The 14,052-nt window shown below is 43.2% G+C and overlaps 1 protein-coding gene across 1 annotated transcript; it reads right to left on the reverse strand.

Moving 5' to 3' along the window:
• Positions 1–662: 662 nt before the first annotated feature.
• LOC105482488 (RNA binding motif protein 24) lies at positions 663–13,576 on the reverse strand. Its single transcript, XM_011742622.3, has 4 exons — positions 13,117–13,576; positions 11,950–12,073; positions 10,131–10,185; positions 663–2,781 (listed from the first exon to the last, which is right to left on the reverse strand). The coding sequence occupies exons 1-4, from the start codon at positions 13,282–13,284 to the stop codon at positions 2,418–2,420; spliced, it is 711 nt and encodes a 236-aa protein (XP_011740924.1). The 5' UTR covers positions 13,285–13,576; the 3' UTR covers positions 663–2,417.
• Positions 13,577–14,052: the final 476 nt, after the last annotated feature.

Below are 14,052 nucleotides of genomic sequence, written 5' to 3' on the forward strand. Positions count from 1 at the left end.
TTCCAGCACTTTGGGAGGCTGAGGCAGGCAGATCACGAGGTCAGGAGATCGAGACCATCCTGGCTAACACGGTGAAACCCGGTCTCTACTAAAAATACAAAAAATTAGCCGGGCGTGGTGGCGGGTGCCTGTAGTCCCAGCTACTCGGGAGGCTGAGGCAGGGGAATGGCGTAAATCCAGGAGGTGAAGGTTGCAGTGAGCCGAGATTGCACCAACTGCACTCCAGCCTGGGCAACAGAGGGTGACTCCGTCTCAAAAAAAAGTGAATTTCAAAGAGCAATTGGCTTCACTCGCACTGCTGAAAAGTGGGAGTCCAGCTCAAATCTCAGTTTACCTGACCCCAGCACCACTGGGCTGGTCCCGCTTCTGACTAGTCTTCTCTACTACTGGCCCACGCCTTCCAAGGCATCTTTCAGCTAACCAGTTTTCAGTGACATGAAGTCCTTTAGGTCTCCCCTGGTGGGATAGGGGATGACCTATATCATTTGCTAAGTATAAGGTAGATAATTGAGTTAGTGAAACTTAAAGGCACAAAACCAGGACATTGAGGAGAGGATTATGCTCACTGAAAATGTTACATATCAATCATGGCTATTAATTCAAGTTCAAAAGAGAAATCATTCACCTTTACTACAGAATTAGAAACAGCCAATGCAACAGAAGTTTTTAAAAATTATATTTAATACAAGTGAATAGATTAGAAGATCTGAAATGTTATAAAGCAATATACACAACGAATAAATAATTTGCACAGGAGAGTCATGTCTACATAACACTGTCTAGTATGGGAATACTTAAAGTAAATCCAGTGATAATGGAGAAAGTCCATAAAAATGCTAACCTGTCTTCCCTTGTATGAAATTGTTCAAGTATAAAAATCCAATACAGTGTAAAATAGTATTCAATTTAGTTTAAGAATAAAAATTGCAAGTATTGCAGTTTCAGAAGAAAAATGTAAAGCAGCATTTAAAGACTACGTAAGAATAGTGTTAAACTAATGAATTACTGATAAATGAGATCTACACAGGCAAAATCAGAGGAGGAAGCATGAAACTAGCAATATATACTGTTTGAAAAAAAATCTAAAAACTAAACTAAAATGTGTTAATGTAAGAGTACTCTCTTATACAGTGCACATATGAATTTAAATAAATCCAAGTCAACATCTTTAGTTGAATAGGTTAATATTTAATACGCTACATCTAGACCTACTAAATAATTTATGCCATGAGATGAATACATAATTTTACAGTGTCACATCTAAAGTTCCTTTCTTTAGAGTGCAGCATAGTAAAACTTAAAAATAAATATCTTAAATAGCATTACTATTAAGGCACAGTATAAACCACATTATCATTAACCTTTGAAGAATTGTAATCTCAGTAACCTTGTTGTCTCATGTACTGTAGTCACTAATAAATAGTTTTAAATATGACTCTGAAATAGATACTAAAAAGTGTAAAATTACTTAAAAAGGGAAAAAAAATAAATGTCCTTAAGACAGTTCTGCAAACTTTGCCTGCCTTTATTCATAAGCCACGAGTCGACACAATAAATAGAAAGAGAAGGCTGTTGTAGTAAAAGCCGGATCCTATTTCAGAATCAGAGTTGCTGACACCAGCAGATACAAGTTTCCCAAAATTGAAACAGGATGGGGAGAGGGATTAGAATGTGACAAGCTCATCAAACAAGCACAAGTGATGTGTTCTTTCCAGAACTGTGTGTTATTGATTGTCTGTACAGCTGTTGCACCCATTAATTCCACATCACTTGTTCCACAGTTCCACTCATCCACAGGACAGATGAGAAAATAGCTTTGGTGCCTGTCCACCATTTTACCCACTGCCACGCTCCTAGATTGATTGTTCGATGCCCATTTTTGAGATAGTAAGAACAGGACCTTCCGACTTGAAAAAAGTTCTATAGGCCTTAAGTGACTGCTAAAAATGACAATCAGTGCTTTCGCCATTTTGTTTGTAAAAAATCTGCTTTTAAATGTAATTCAAGCTACATATTGCTCGCTCTGTATTCCCTGGTTCAACTATATTCAAACAGCATTTTTCTAACTTGTAAAAGGCAGTTTGCTTCCCTGATACTATAAAAAGAGCAAAAATAAAAATCCCGTTACAAAAGTGAAGTTCCGTTGTTACTCCTGGCGTCATTTCATAGTAGCCTTTCATTTACTCAGGCTCTTTGGGATTGATTTCCAAAATTGTGCCCATTCCTCTCATTCTTACCTCTTTCTCATCTAGAACACTACCTGGAGTATAAAAAAAATAATAACTCTGCTTCACAATAGCATGGCTGTTTTTTTTTTTTAAAGCTGTTAAGTCAATGTTAACTCTCTTATTAGCTACTAAAAATTGGAAAATTGGGAGGGAAAGAGAAAACAATTCAACTTTGATCAGATGGCTGGTCTATTGCATTCGGTCTGTCTGCAGCTGCTGAGGCTGGTACTGGCCAAATGCTGCAGCGGCAGCAGCTGCTGCAGCAGCGGCGGCAGCTGTCCCAGGTGCCGCTGCGGTGATTGGCTGCTGGACTGCGTAGCCATAGCCCCCAGCGGTAACATATCCTGCAGCAGCTGGAGAGGCTGCATAGGGGTACTGGTCATAGGCAGCAGCGGCGGCGGCAGCAGCAGCGGCTGCTGAGTATTGTGCATATGCAGCTCCAGTGTAATCAATGTAAGGGGTGGTGGAGGCGGCAGCTGCTGTTGGCTGGACATGTGGAATGACCACTCCTGGCTGCACAAAAGCCTGCGGATAGACATAGTGGGCAGGTATCCTGTTGAGAAATGGAAAACAAAGTCAGGCGGTAGTCACCTCCTATCTGTAGCATGTTTTTCAAAGATAAGACAAACTCAAATTTAGTGGTTATTATGAGCATAGGGTTGCCACAATATCTACTTTCTGGTGGTCCACTGAAAGTACTCGGGCAGTAGCCAAAGTCATAGAGTGCCCCCACAAGAACTGGACCCCAAAAATATGATGACACCCTCCCTGCTAGAATTGTCATGTATGATTATTTGGAGCTGTTAAATACAGTTTATCAAGAGTTTGGAAAATAAATCAAGATTCATGAGGGCTACACACATGAGATACTTAACAAGTGCTCGATTGATAAAGCTTTGGAAAATTTTGTAATGAGTTCACAAAATAAAAATGTTTAATTAAGTAAATAGAAAAATTCTTAGCCAAGAATATAGGACTCAACAGGTAGTCCATAATTATTCACTTCTGTGGGGTGATCACCAGTTCGTCGAAATTAACATAAACGTTAACAAAATCCGTATGTTTATTATCATGGCAACCCTACTTGAAATTGCTATGCAGACTCAGCACACATTAATCTCTCTGCAACCTCAGTCACCCTTATTAAAAATAATAATTAAAAAAGGAAGCAGGCGACAAAATAAAAAAAAAGGAGTTTAAAAGTTCACAAGTGTGGTAAACATAGCAGAATCACACTTCTCAAACGAACTGTAGTGCAGCTCACTCTGTCACAAGAGGCTGTCGTGGGAAGCTACAAAAATGCTATTAACATTCATGGCAGTGATTCCCAAAGAGATGTGCAGCACACTTATTTTCTTTCTTTCTCTTTTTTTTTCCCCCATAAAATTCATAAGGACACAACGGTCAACCAAACCTGTTTGACTATCAGGCACCTGAGGGTCAGCCAGCTTGTTTATCTCTATGCAAGACAGACAGAAGGGGTTTTGGGGAAATGATGAGGCTGAGGGAAAAGGCAGGACAGGGAAGTACAACTAAATATTTCTAAAATTAATAGAAATTTAAAAGGTTTACATAACAAGAAAACTTTTTTTTTCACATCTACTAACTCATTTCATCCTCCAAATCAGCGGAAATACGTTAGTGTTATGTTTGAAATCTGCCCTATTCGTTGATATTTTGTACAAATCATATCAATTGTATAATCATGTGTTATCCTGCAAAAGTTCAAGAAAGTCAAACAAAACCAGTACCTTTTAAAATTATACATTCATAGATAATACAAGACAGACTCCAATGACCTTACTTAAAAGTTAATGTGGTTAAGAAAATAAATCACAAGAGGTATTTAAAAAAAACTCCATGCATCTCCATTCTCACTCTTGCAATTTATTACTGCCCATCTGAAACACTACCATGAATATCTGATTTATCTTCTTCTTTAAAATAATCTCCATTAAAGCCCCCTATATTTGTATCTAAAATTATGACACTAGAATGCTATGTGGTTGTTGGCAAAGCCAACTTATAAGAAGTACAAGGACAAGTTAACAATCTTCCAATTTCAAAGAACTCAAAACAGAGAAGAGCACATGTAGATTGTTCAGAAACATAGATTTTGCTTTGCCTTTTCAGAGTTTTACTGAAAGCACTCATTAGCGAACATCCATGGAAAAGATGAATTTATCTCAGAGGGTAGTGGACTTTGGCCCCAATGATAAAAATACACTCGATTTTACCAGACTTGTAGATCTTTCCCAGTGCCAGGAGAAACGACGTCATCAAGTGTTTCTGAGGACACTCAGAGATGTTCTTAACTGCTTGTCAGAAACCAGGCCGCGTGGTCGTGCACACACTCAGAACGCTGCTGCAGGTCAGGTGACTGGCTCGCTCGCAGCAACAGGTGTGGCTTTATGAAACACTGTCCCTGGAGGCTGCCACCTCCACAACGTGTAGACACGGCTAAGAGAGCCTACTCTCATGCCAGTTTACATGTGGTGATGGACAGCAGGGGCTGCAGCCGGGCTATTTTTGATCCTGTCATGCGACAAGGGTTTCCAGCGGGTAAAATGTCTTTATAAGGCCAAAGTAAAACATGTATCAGCTGCAAACGCCAGCCAGTGTGGATCTCACTGACACTGAAACCTTAACCCCTTGTACTCACTCTCAAAGTTCCAAGAACAACACTGTGGGTGCTAGGTTGGTATCTCTGAACAAAGGTGTTAACTGAAAATGTTTCTCCTACAAAAAGGCATGAGAAAGTGTTGTGAAGAAAGCATTAGAAGACAGGCAAGGTTGCTTACGGGGCTTTAGCCCTGCGTTTACTTCGCATTAGGAAATAGTTTTGATTTCACAATGTCAAACAATGAGAATATAAAGAAAGTTCAGTGGATTATCAGACTCCTACATGAAGTTTGGCAAAGGTTAAAGAGACGTCTGGAAGGCAAATGAAAACCTAGAACATTTTAAGGCTTAGGGAAAAGGAGAACCCAAAAGACCTCAGAGAGCCTAAAATATCCTGGGTCAGGAAGGAAGGCAGAATTGGACTAAAGGTTCAAGTGGCACTTCGGAATGAAATCCTGAATTAGGAGTTTTTTTAATAGTCTGAGAAACCCGTTAAGGTGATCTGGGAATCTCCCTCCTATTAGACATTTACCAATGTCTTTTCCTTAACTATGAAATGTGCATGCCTAGTAGTTACAAAAAGCACAAGTGCAAAGAAGATACTTTTGGTAATTTTCAAAGAAAATTTACTACATTTTCCTTTTCTTCCCATCTCTTCAGGTTCCACTGACATCTCTATGTGACTTCTGAAGCAACATCGTAACTGGTTTTGAAGAAATATCCTAACTGGTTTCCTCTTCCAATCTATCTCACAGCAACTGATGACAAAGTCTCCACCTCATTTGATGACAAAGTCTCCATCTCATTCATTTGCTCAAAGTAATCTTGGCTCCTAACAAACCAAACTCAGTGCAAATTTCTCAAGCCTTGGCATTCTAGGCTAAAATACCCAGACTGCCTCTGGCTCCAAAACACCTTTCTAGTGTTTCCTTCCACCTTTCCTCGAACCCAGGTCAACTGGGCTCCTTTATGTTTCCTGGACAAGCTTCACATTCCCAGATCCTTGCCCTTTATCCATGTCATTCATCCCTCACCGCGATGCTGTCTCTACCTGCTGAAATCCAAATCCCACTCACCTAGCTCTAGCACTCACTCGGTGTAGAGCTTTCAGAAATTTGCTTTATTTTTTAGTCTCATATTTTTCTTTTTTTCATGCTATCGTGTCTTAACACAGCCTCATATTTTGCATATGTGAAATGGACTAATAATCTCACAACCCTGGATTGCTGTGCATTAAATAAAATTATCTGTGGAGAGAGTCTACAATGACAAATATAGTAGGCACTCAATACAAGAGTTCCCTACTCTCCACCATTCTTTAAAACCTAGGTCGACTTCTACTTCCTTCATGAAGACTTCTGAATCCCATTCACTGCCCTGATGTCCATCTCTCTTATCTGAAGCCACATGGACAGCCCTTCTTGGTGCTTATTGGCTTTCTTATTGGATTATGAGAGAATAAGAGTTTTGTCTTTTGGGGCTACAACTTGACAAAGAGGAAAGAACGCAGCTTCTGAGGTCAGGCAGGCCGTGATTCTGAACCTAGAATCAGACTCTAACACTTAGTAGTTCTGTGATCGGGGGATGTTAATTAACCTCTCTGTGTCTTAGTTTTGGAAAAGATATTAACAATGCCTTCAACAAATACTGTGAGAATTAAATTATGTAATTTATGTAAATCCCTTATCATTACAATCCATATGGCAGATGTTTGGTTAGTGTCAGTTACAGTCCGTCCTGCCCTCCTTAGTGGACACTATAAATACTAAGCACAGTGTTACCACACCCAGCATAAAACTGAGCACTTAAAGGCATACTGAGTCAATGTTTAAGTTATGTTCAACCTGATCTAAACTAGCCCAGAAATTTCTACTCACAGGTCTGTAGCCTCCCCTCTCCAAGGTTTCAATAAGGAAATGCTTCTTTCAAACATAAACTATAAAATATTGTTCAGCAAGTTTACAATCTGCCCACTGTGCTACATTGGAAATTCCTTTTAGGCCAAGGTGTTTTTGTTTTTTTTTTGTTTTTTTTTTTTGAGACAGAGTCTCACTCTGTCGCCCAAGCTGGAGTGCGTGGTGCGACCTTGGCTCACTGCAAGCTCCGCCTCCCGGGTTCACGCCATTCTCCTGCCTCAGCCTCCTGAGCAGCTGGGACTACAGGTGCCCGCCACCACGCCTGGCTAACTTTTTTTTTTTTTGTATTTTTAGTAGAGACGAGGTTTCACCGTGTTAGCCAGGATGGTCTCGATATCCTGACCTCGTGATCCGCCCGCCTCGGCCTCCCAAAGTGCTGGGATTACGGGTGTGAGCCACCGCACCTGGCCTTTTTTTTTTTTTTTTGAGACGGAGTCTCACTCTGTCGCCCAGGCTGGAGTGCAGTGGCGCCATCTCGGCTCACTGCAAGCTCCGCCTCCCGGGTTCAAGCCATTCTCCTGCCTCAGCCTGGGATTACAGGCGCCTGCCACCACGCCCGGCTAATGTTTTGTATTTTTTAGTAGAAAACGGGGTTTCACTATGTTAGCCAGGATGGTCTCGATTTCCTGATCTCGTGATCCGCCCACCTTGCCTCCCAAAGTGCTGGGATTACAGACGTGAGCCACTGAGCCTGGCCCCTAGGCCAAGGTTTTGTCTTCAAAGGCCCAAAGCAACCTGGGGGCCATTTAAGGACCACATTCAAAAGAACAGTTCAGTTGCTAGAATTTCAAATAAGTCAAGTCAAGTTTGAAATTCTCAAGCTTCTTTCCAGGCCTAAAACAGGAACATGTAGCATTCAAACAGAATTTAGGATGACCAGGTGTGATTTGTTAGGTACAGACTCTGAAATTAGAGCAGTGTTGAGAACCTCTTAAAAAAGAAAAAGAAAGCTTGCTTGATCCACCTGGAATGCTATCTATTTCTAATAAGAATCTCAAGTTCAAACAATTCATGCACACAGTAATAATTACCATCCTTTATAAAGACAAGTTAACATTAGACGAAGTGGAAAACAAAAGGTTGCTATCAAAACACATTTGCTTTCAAATTTCCATATGACACATCTTACACTGGTGGTTCTAATTTTCCTTGTGTTACCTTCTTTCTTAAGGACTGATCTACAACGACTTCCAAAACCAGTCCAAATTCCTATGCCCAGCTCTCAAGATCCACCTTAGACAGTCTGGTTTCTCCACACACTGAGTCTTCTCCTCTATGCCTCTGCTTCGGCTCACTCCATCCTATACCCTCCAGACATACTCAGTCTTCCTTTTACCTATGACATACCCAGTGGTACAAGTCTAGTGCCAGTCTACTTGCCACGCATACCACAGCCTTATTCAACTCTTCCACCTCATCTATTTTCTTGCTACTCTGAATTCCTTTTGTGCTTGAAACAATACCAAGTCATTTAGCAATTAGTAATTCTTGACTGGTTTTTGCATGACTTTTGGTTCCCAAACTAATGTGCGATTCCCTCGTTTTGCATCACCCACTGGCACAGTGAAAAAATAAACACATGCAACTACCTGTTGATTGATTCCATTTTATAACTGTTTCAAGATTATTAGTGTGAACTCACCACTAAGCTCACATCACACCTTCAGATACAAGCTCTCCTCCCTAATCCCACTTTAAACAGATAGTCTAAATGAATTACCCACAGAAATAGCTGAACCCATCAACCCACCATTTGTTGTCAGTATCTGGGTTGGCTTGGATGGGGCTCTGATAAATAGCTATGGATATAGGAAGGCCCTTTCTGATCATATTGACAGAAGAGTCTTCCACAGCTTAAAAAAAAAAAAAAAAAAAAAAAGTAGTTGACAATAACAGTAGTTACTGATATGTTAGAGCTATAAGGAGGTGGTCATGGGAAATATAACCTGACTCTTCCAAGTCAAGTTATTGTTACTACCTTTTTAAAACCTATTCTTTGAGACACATATGGTAGACAACTATCTATGTAGACAGATTCCAGCCTTCCAGGTTACACAGGTGGATGTTTAGGTCCTAAGCTAGAGAAGAAATTATTATTGAGGGTAAAATACTCTTTCAACAACATGAACATTTGAAAAGAAAATTTAAGTATCCTGCGTTAAGAGTTACAGGAATGTTCATCAGGTAGAATACAGCCAAAACAGAATCTAGTGTCCAGGATAAATTGAGGCGGGGGGGAGTGATCTCCCACCCATATAACCTCTGAATGGAAGAGAACTGGGGACCTTGGAACAGGAAAAATGGTAATCACAAGACCCAAAGACAACACAAATATAAACACGTGTTCACCTGAGTTAGGTCCAAAAGGTGAAGGTTAGTGCTACACTACTCAAAAAAACTGGCTTATGTTAATAAAATCTGATGAGAGTTGCTGAACCTTTAAATTAGATGGTCTAAAAGTGGATACACATTGCAAAAGAAAGAACCCCATTCCCAGAAAATTTCCCATAAAACAGAAACTTAGGACATGCAAGCAATGAATCTGTATTCTGACAAAGAGAAATCACACGATTTAGCACTCACTACAAAAATATGGTTAAACAGAAGTCACAGGCTACAGCTTAAAAGCAAGGAAAAAAAAAAAAAAAGGCCCTTTGCTTCCCATGGCAAAATCAAAAGTCAACACCCCTCAACACCACCACCAAAACCAAAACGCAAAGAGCCCCTTCCCCAAGGAAAAGAAAACACTTCCACTACAGCTCTTTTCAATTAAGTAAAAAGCACACAGTTTAGCTATCAACACCACTTCATTACTGTAATAAATAAAATAAAGCACACGAAGGGCTATTGACTATTGTGAAAAATAAAAACAACAACACCAACATCCATGCATCGTTAATCACCATCTGAGCTTGTGTGTCTGAGTCTACTGGTTACAGAGTTTAATTCCAAACAGAACTATTCCACCTCTTATCATGGTATCCTTCTGATCAGTTAGCTTAACTGTATACGAGCCCTGTCAGGTTAGAAAGAGATAAATAAAATTGAGTCAAGTTGAACAGTAGTAATGGTGATGGGACACAATCGTCTTGTACACAAGTCATACCTGGTATTTTTGTTTTGTTTTGTTTTGCTAATCATAAGCTCAAACTTTGTCTCGTTTGGAGGCTGCATACTTGGTCAGATAACTTGACTCATCTAAAAATATTTATAGTATCAGCATTAAAAATGCACAAATATATATATAAAATTATATAACCAGGAACATTCTGTGACATCATGATCTTATCTGTATATAACAAAGAGGCAGGTTAACAAATGATAGTCATACTGAAACTTCAGAAAGTCTGATTAATCAACTTACCCGAAAGGTCTCTGTATAAGGGCTGGATGAAGTTGTTGAACACCAAAGGCAAAACCTAACAACAAAACATACCACATTCTTTATTTGTGCATGGTTAGGCATTTATTACTCGTACAAGTAAAATGCAATCACAACTTCCACTTACAAAAGATAACCATTCTTTTGCCACTTTAAAGAAACTGTATGTATGTATATTTTTAAAAGTCAGTTTTATAAATGCTATCGTTGATTCAAAATAAAGGTTTTAATAGGGGAAAAGTGGAAACTTTAAAAAAATCTGCAAAGTTTAGTTGGCAGACACAGAATCAGACCTTGGGAAAATGTTCATGAAATAATATTAAGTACAGCAGGATCTGACAATGAAGTTACATCTCAAATATTCTTACAGTTTTGAACCACAATCTATGAAAAGTCTTTGTAATCTGGAATGTTCTGAGATGCTTCAGACAATGCTTTGAAAGATTATGGGTTTTAGTTTTCAGTATTCAAAATTCTCACACACACACACACACACACACTTTTTCTGGATACTACATACCCACAATGTATTTCTGGATACTACATACCCACAATGTATTAGACAAATTTTTTTAATGCCCATGAATATTTGCACAAGCACTCACTGTCTTGACAACCTAGTTTCCTTTTAAACCTGTTTGGATGGAAGTGTCAACCTCGTCCCAAAATTTCAGATGGAAAGGCTTAGAAGTGAAGAGTACATGATTTAATCAAACTTTACAAGTAAAGATGCCTGACCAAGGAAAAGATTATATTTGCTTAAAAATCAACTCTCAACTATTTGTGCTAATGCAAAGGGCAGTGTTGTCAATAATCCAAGAGATATTGTTTTCCCATAGACAAAAAGATGCTCCCTTTTGGCAACTAATAGCTACCTAACATAAGTAAAATATTTCTCATCTCCAAGTCTGTTTCTTTGTCTGTAGCAAGGGTTTTTGAGTAAGCGCAATTTCTGTTTTCTTTGATTGCCAATACTCTGTGATTTTATGTTAAAGTTTTACCATTTGGGGCCCGCGCAGTGGCTCGCACTTTGGGAGACCGAGGTGGGTGGATCACCTGAGATCAGGAGTTCGAGACCAGCCTGACCAACACAGTGAAACCCCATCTCTATTAAACACACAAAATTAGCTGGGTGTGGTGGCGCATTCCTGTAATCCCAGCTACTTGGGAGGCTGAGGCAGAATTGCTTGAACCAGGAGGCAGAGGTTGCAGTGACCCTAGATCGCACCATTGCACTCCAGCCTGGGCAACAAGAGTGAAACTCCATCTCAAAAAACAAACACACAAAAAAACACCTTTACCATTTGGACATCACCCCTACCCCTTAATGCTTCCCTTGGGTCTGTGTTCAAGTCAGATTGCCTGCTCTGAGTACAGTGCAACTGGTGCTGAAAGGAGAGACACCACGAAGTAGGGAAATACATTAGTTGAAGTCGACAAATTTGGCTAATATAATCCACATGTGAATTATCTACAGGTGGCTAAAAATTGGAAAACTGAGAGCAGACTACAAATGTATGTCATATAGGAAACAGGTGAGTCATGACTAACTCTTCCTCCTGTACAAACTCTTCAGACCCCCAAGATCCATTTTTGCACACAGGTACATTTCAAGCCCTGAGAGGAGTATTTACAACTCTTTTATGTTTAATGCCTTGGTAGAATAACAAGCCATGTTCAAGTTTACTAAACACATCTACAGAGGGAGACAATGTCTTCTAAATTAGAGAATCAGCCCGCCCGTAAGTGGGGGGGGGGGGGGTTCTTGGAGAGGGGGGTAGGGGAGACAGACATTTCTCACCTGGTTGCATGATCCTTGGTTTTGCTCCTAAGTATGCCAGGTTCACGTTGGCCTTTCTGCCATCAATGATGGGATTGGGATCCTTGCAGGCCCTTTCGGCAGCAGCCCGGTCAGCCATGGTGACCTTAGCAACAGACACACACAGACATACATACATAACCTCTACATTAACCCCTGAAGGAAATCAAGAATCACAATGGAGAAGTCATTCATGATAAAACTGAGATCAAACTTTCTTTCTATTCTTTTCTTCTTTCGGCTGGACCCTCCTCTTTGATCTCCCATTTTTAAAAGGCGGGCGGGGTGGGGGGAGCGGGTAGACGAAGGAAAAAAAAAAAGAAACCCTCTAACCCTGCCCCACCCCTGAAATCTTAAGGGTGCTACTAGGGCCTAGCTGAGATTTGGAAGCCTAAATTCTTGGAACTCTAGATCCTCCTTCCCCGACTCCCCCGCCCCCCAGGTCCCTACTCAGCCTCAGAGGCACCGTTTGCTTTAAAGAAAGTCCAGCCTCACATCCGCCCAACGCTCCCAACCTCCCGAAAACACTCCCCAACGACAATAGCTATTGTCCCACTCTGGGGCTCCCTGCTCTTCGGCAGCTGAATTTGCACGCTTAAATCTCTAGGAGGGAAGCTTAATATGCTCTGTTTCAGTTCGGCAAAGAGCCCTAGGATGATCCTTTAAAAGAACCTACCTTTGCAATTAAAAGGCCGGGGGATGACACAAGGGGAACAGCCCCATACCTCGTGGGGTGTCCCCTCCCTGCCCCAGCCACACCACCAGAACACACGCATTTTTACAAAGCAACAGCGCGCTTAACAACCGGCCTGCAGCCCAGGAATGCTGCAATTGTTTGGGGTTGCGGCCCCTCCCTCGCAACCCTCCGCACCCCAAATCCGATGGTCATTACAGTTGTCTCCTTCCACCCCTGCCCTGCCTTGCCCGGCCCCCGACCTCGCACAGCGCTGGGTCTTCTCCGAACCCTGCGAGGCTGGCGCCGGCCCTCTCCCCTAGCAAACTTTCAGTTCACCCCGGTGCGAAGGGGCAGCGCCGCTCTCCCCGCGGCGCTCCTCACGGGTCACGCCGAGCCCTTCACTCCAAGCTCCCGATCCCCGGGGTCAGGCGCCACTCCGTCCCTCTCCTCAACCCCCCGTCCGTGCAACTTACAAATCCATAGCCCCGGGACTTGCCCGTCTGCCGGTCGGTGATGACCACCGCCTCCTCGATCTCGCCGAAGACCTCGAAGTACTTGCGCAGGCTGGCGTCGGTGGTGTGGTAGGGCAGCCCCCCGACGAAGATCTTGGTGTACGTCGTGTCCTTCTGGGTCGTGTGCATCTTCGCGCCCGCCCCGCGGCTCGGACTCCGGCTGCGGCTGCGGCTCGGGCAGCGGCTGCGCCTCCTCCTCCGGCTCCGCGTCTCCCGCACCCTTTCGCGGCCGCCTGGGGCCAAGGGCGAGCCAGGGGGCGAGGGCGGCGGCGCAGCGGGAGCGAGAGGCCGGGGGCGGCCGAGGGCGCGGGGCGCGCGGCTTCCGAAGTCGCCAGCGGCCCTGGAGACTTGACTTCGCTCTCTCCTCCCGCCCCCCCTGCCGGTCACCGTACAAATTCTCCGGATCGTCTGGATTAGAATCCGGTTCTATAGAATGTGCAAGCGGTTTCCACTCACCCGGCGGGGAGGCCAAAAATGAAAAGAGAGGGTAGTCCTCAAGCGAAGAAGGGGGTGCTTTAGAGGTAGATTTTTCTTCCTTAGGAATCAGGTGCCTTGGGTGGGGTGTGGGGAGGGTCCGCGGGGAGAGCGTCCGAGCGCCGAGGCGGGCGGGGGGCGCGGCGGCGGGGCTAGGGGCGAGGGACTCCGCGCGGCTTCGGCTCGGGTCTGTCCCTCCCGCCGCGGGAGCTGGAAGACGAGTGCAGAGGACGGCTCTCCACCTCTCTGCTCCCTTCCCCCGCGGGCCGGGGGTCGACGCCCGGCTGGGGAGGGGGGCGGGCCGGACGCCTGCGATTGGCCGCGGCAGCACCTGGGGCGCCGGGCGCCGCCGCCCCCCAGCTGTTGGGAACAGCTGCTTCTCTCCCGGCGCGGCGCTGCGCTGGGGCTCGGGGCTCCGGCTCT

This window comes from Macaca nemestrina, chromosome 5, assembly GCF_043159975.1.
Source record: "Macaca nemestrina isolate mMacNem1 chromosome 5, mMacNem.hap1, whole genome shotgun sequence".
Classification (NCBI taxonomy): domain Eukaryota; kingdom Metazoa; phylum Chordata; class Mammalia; order Primates; family Cercopithecidae; genus Macaca; species Macaca nemestrina.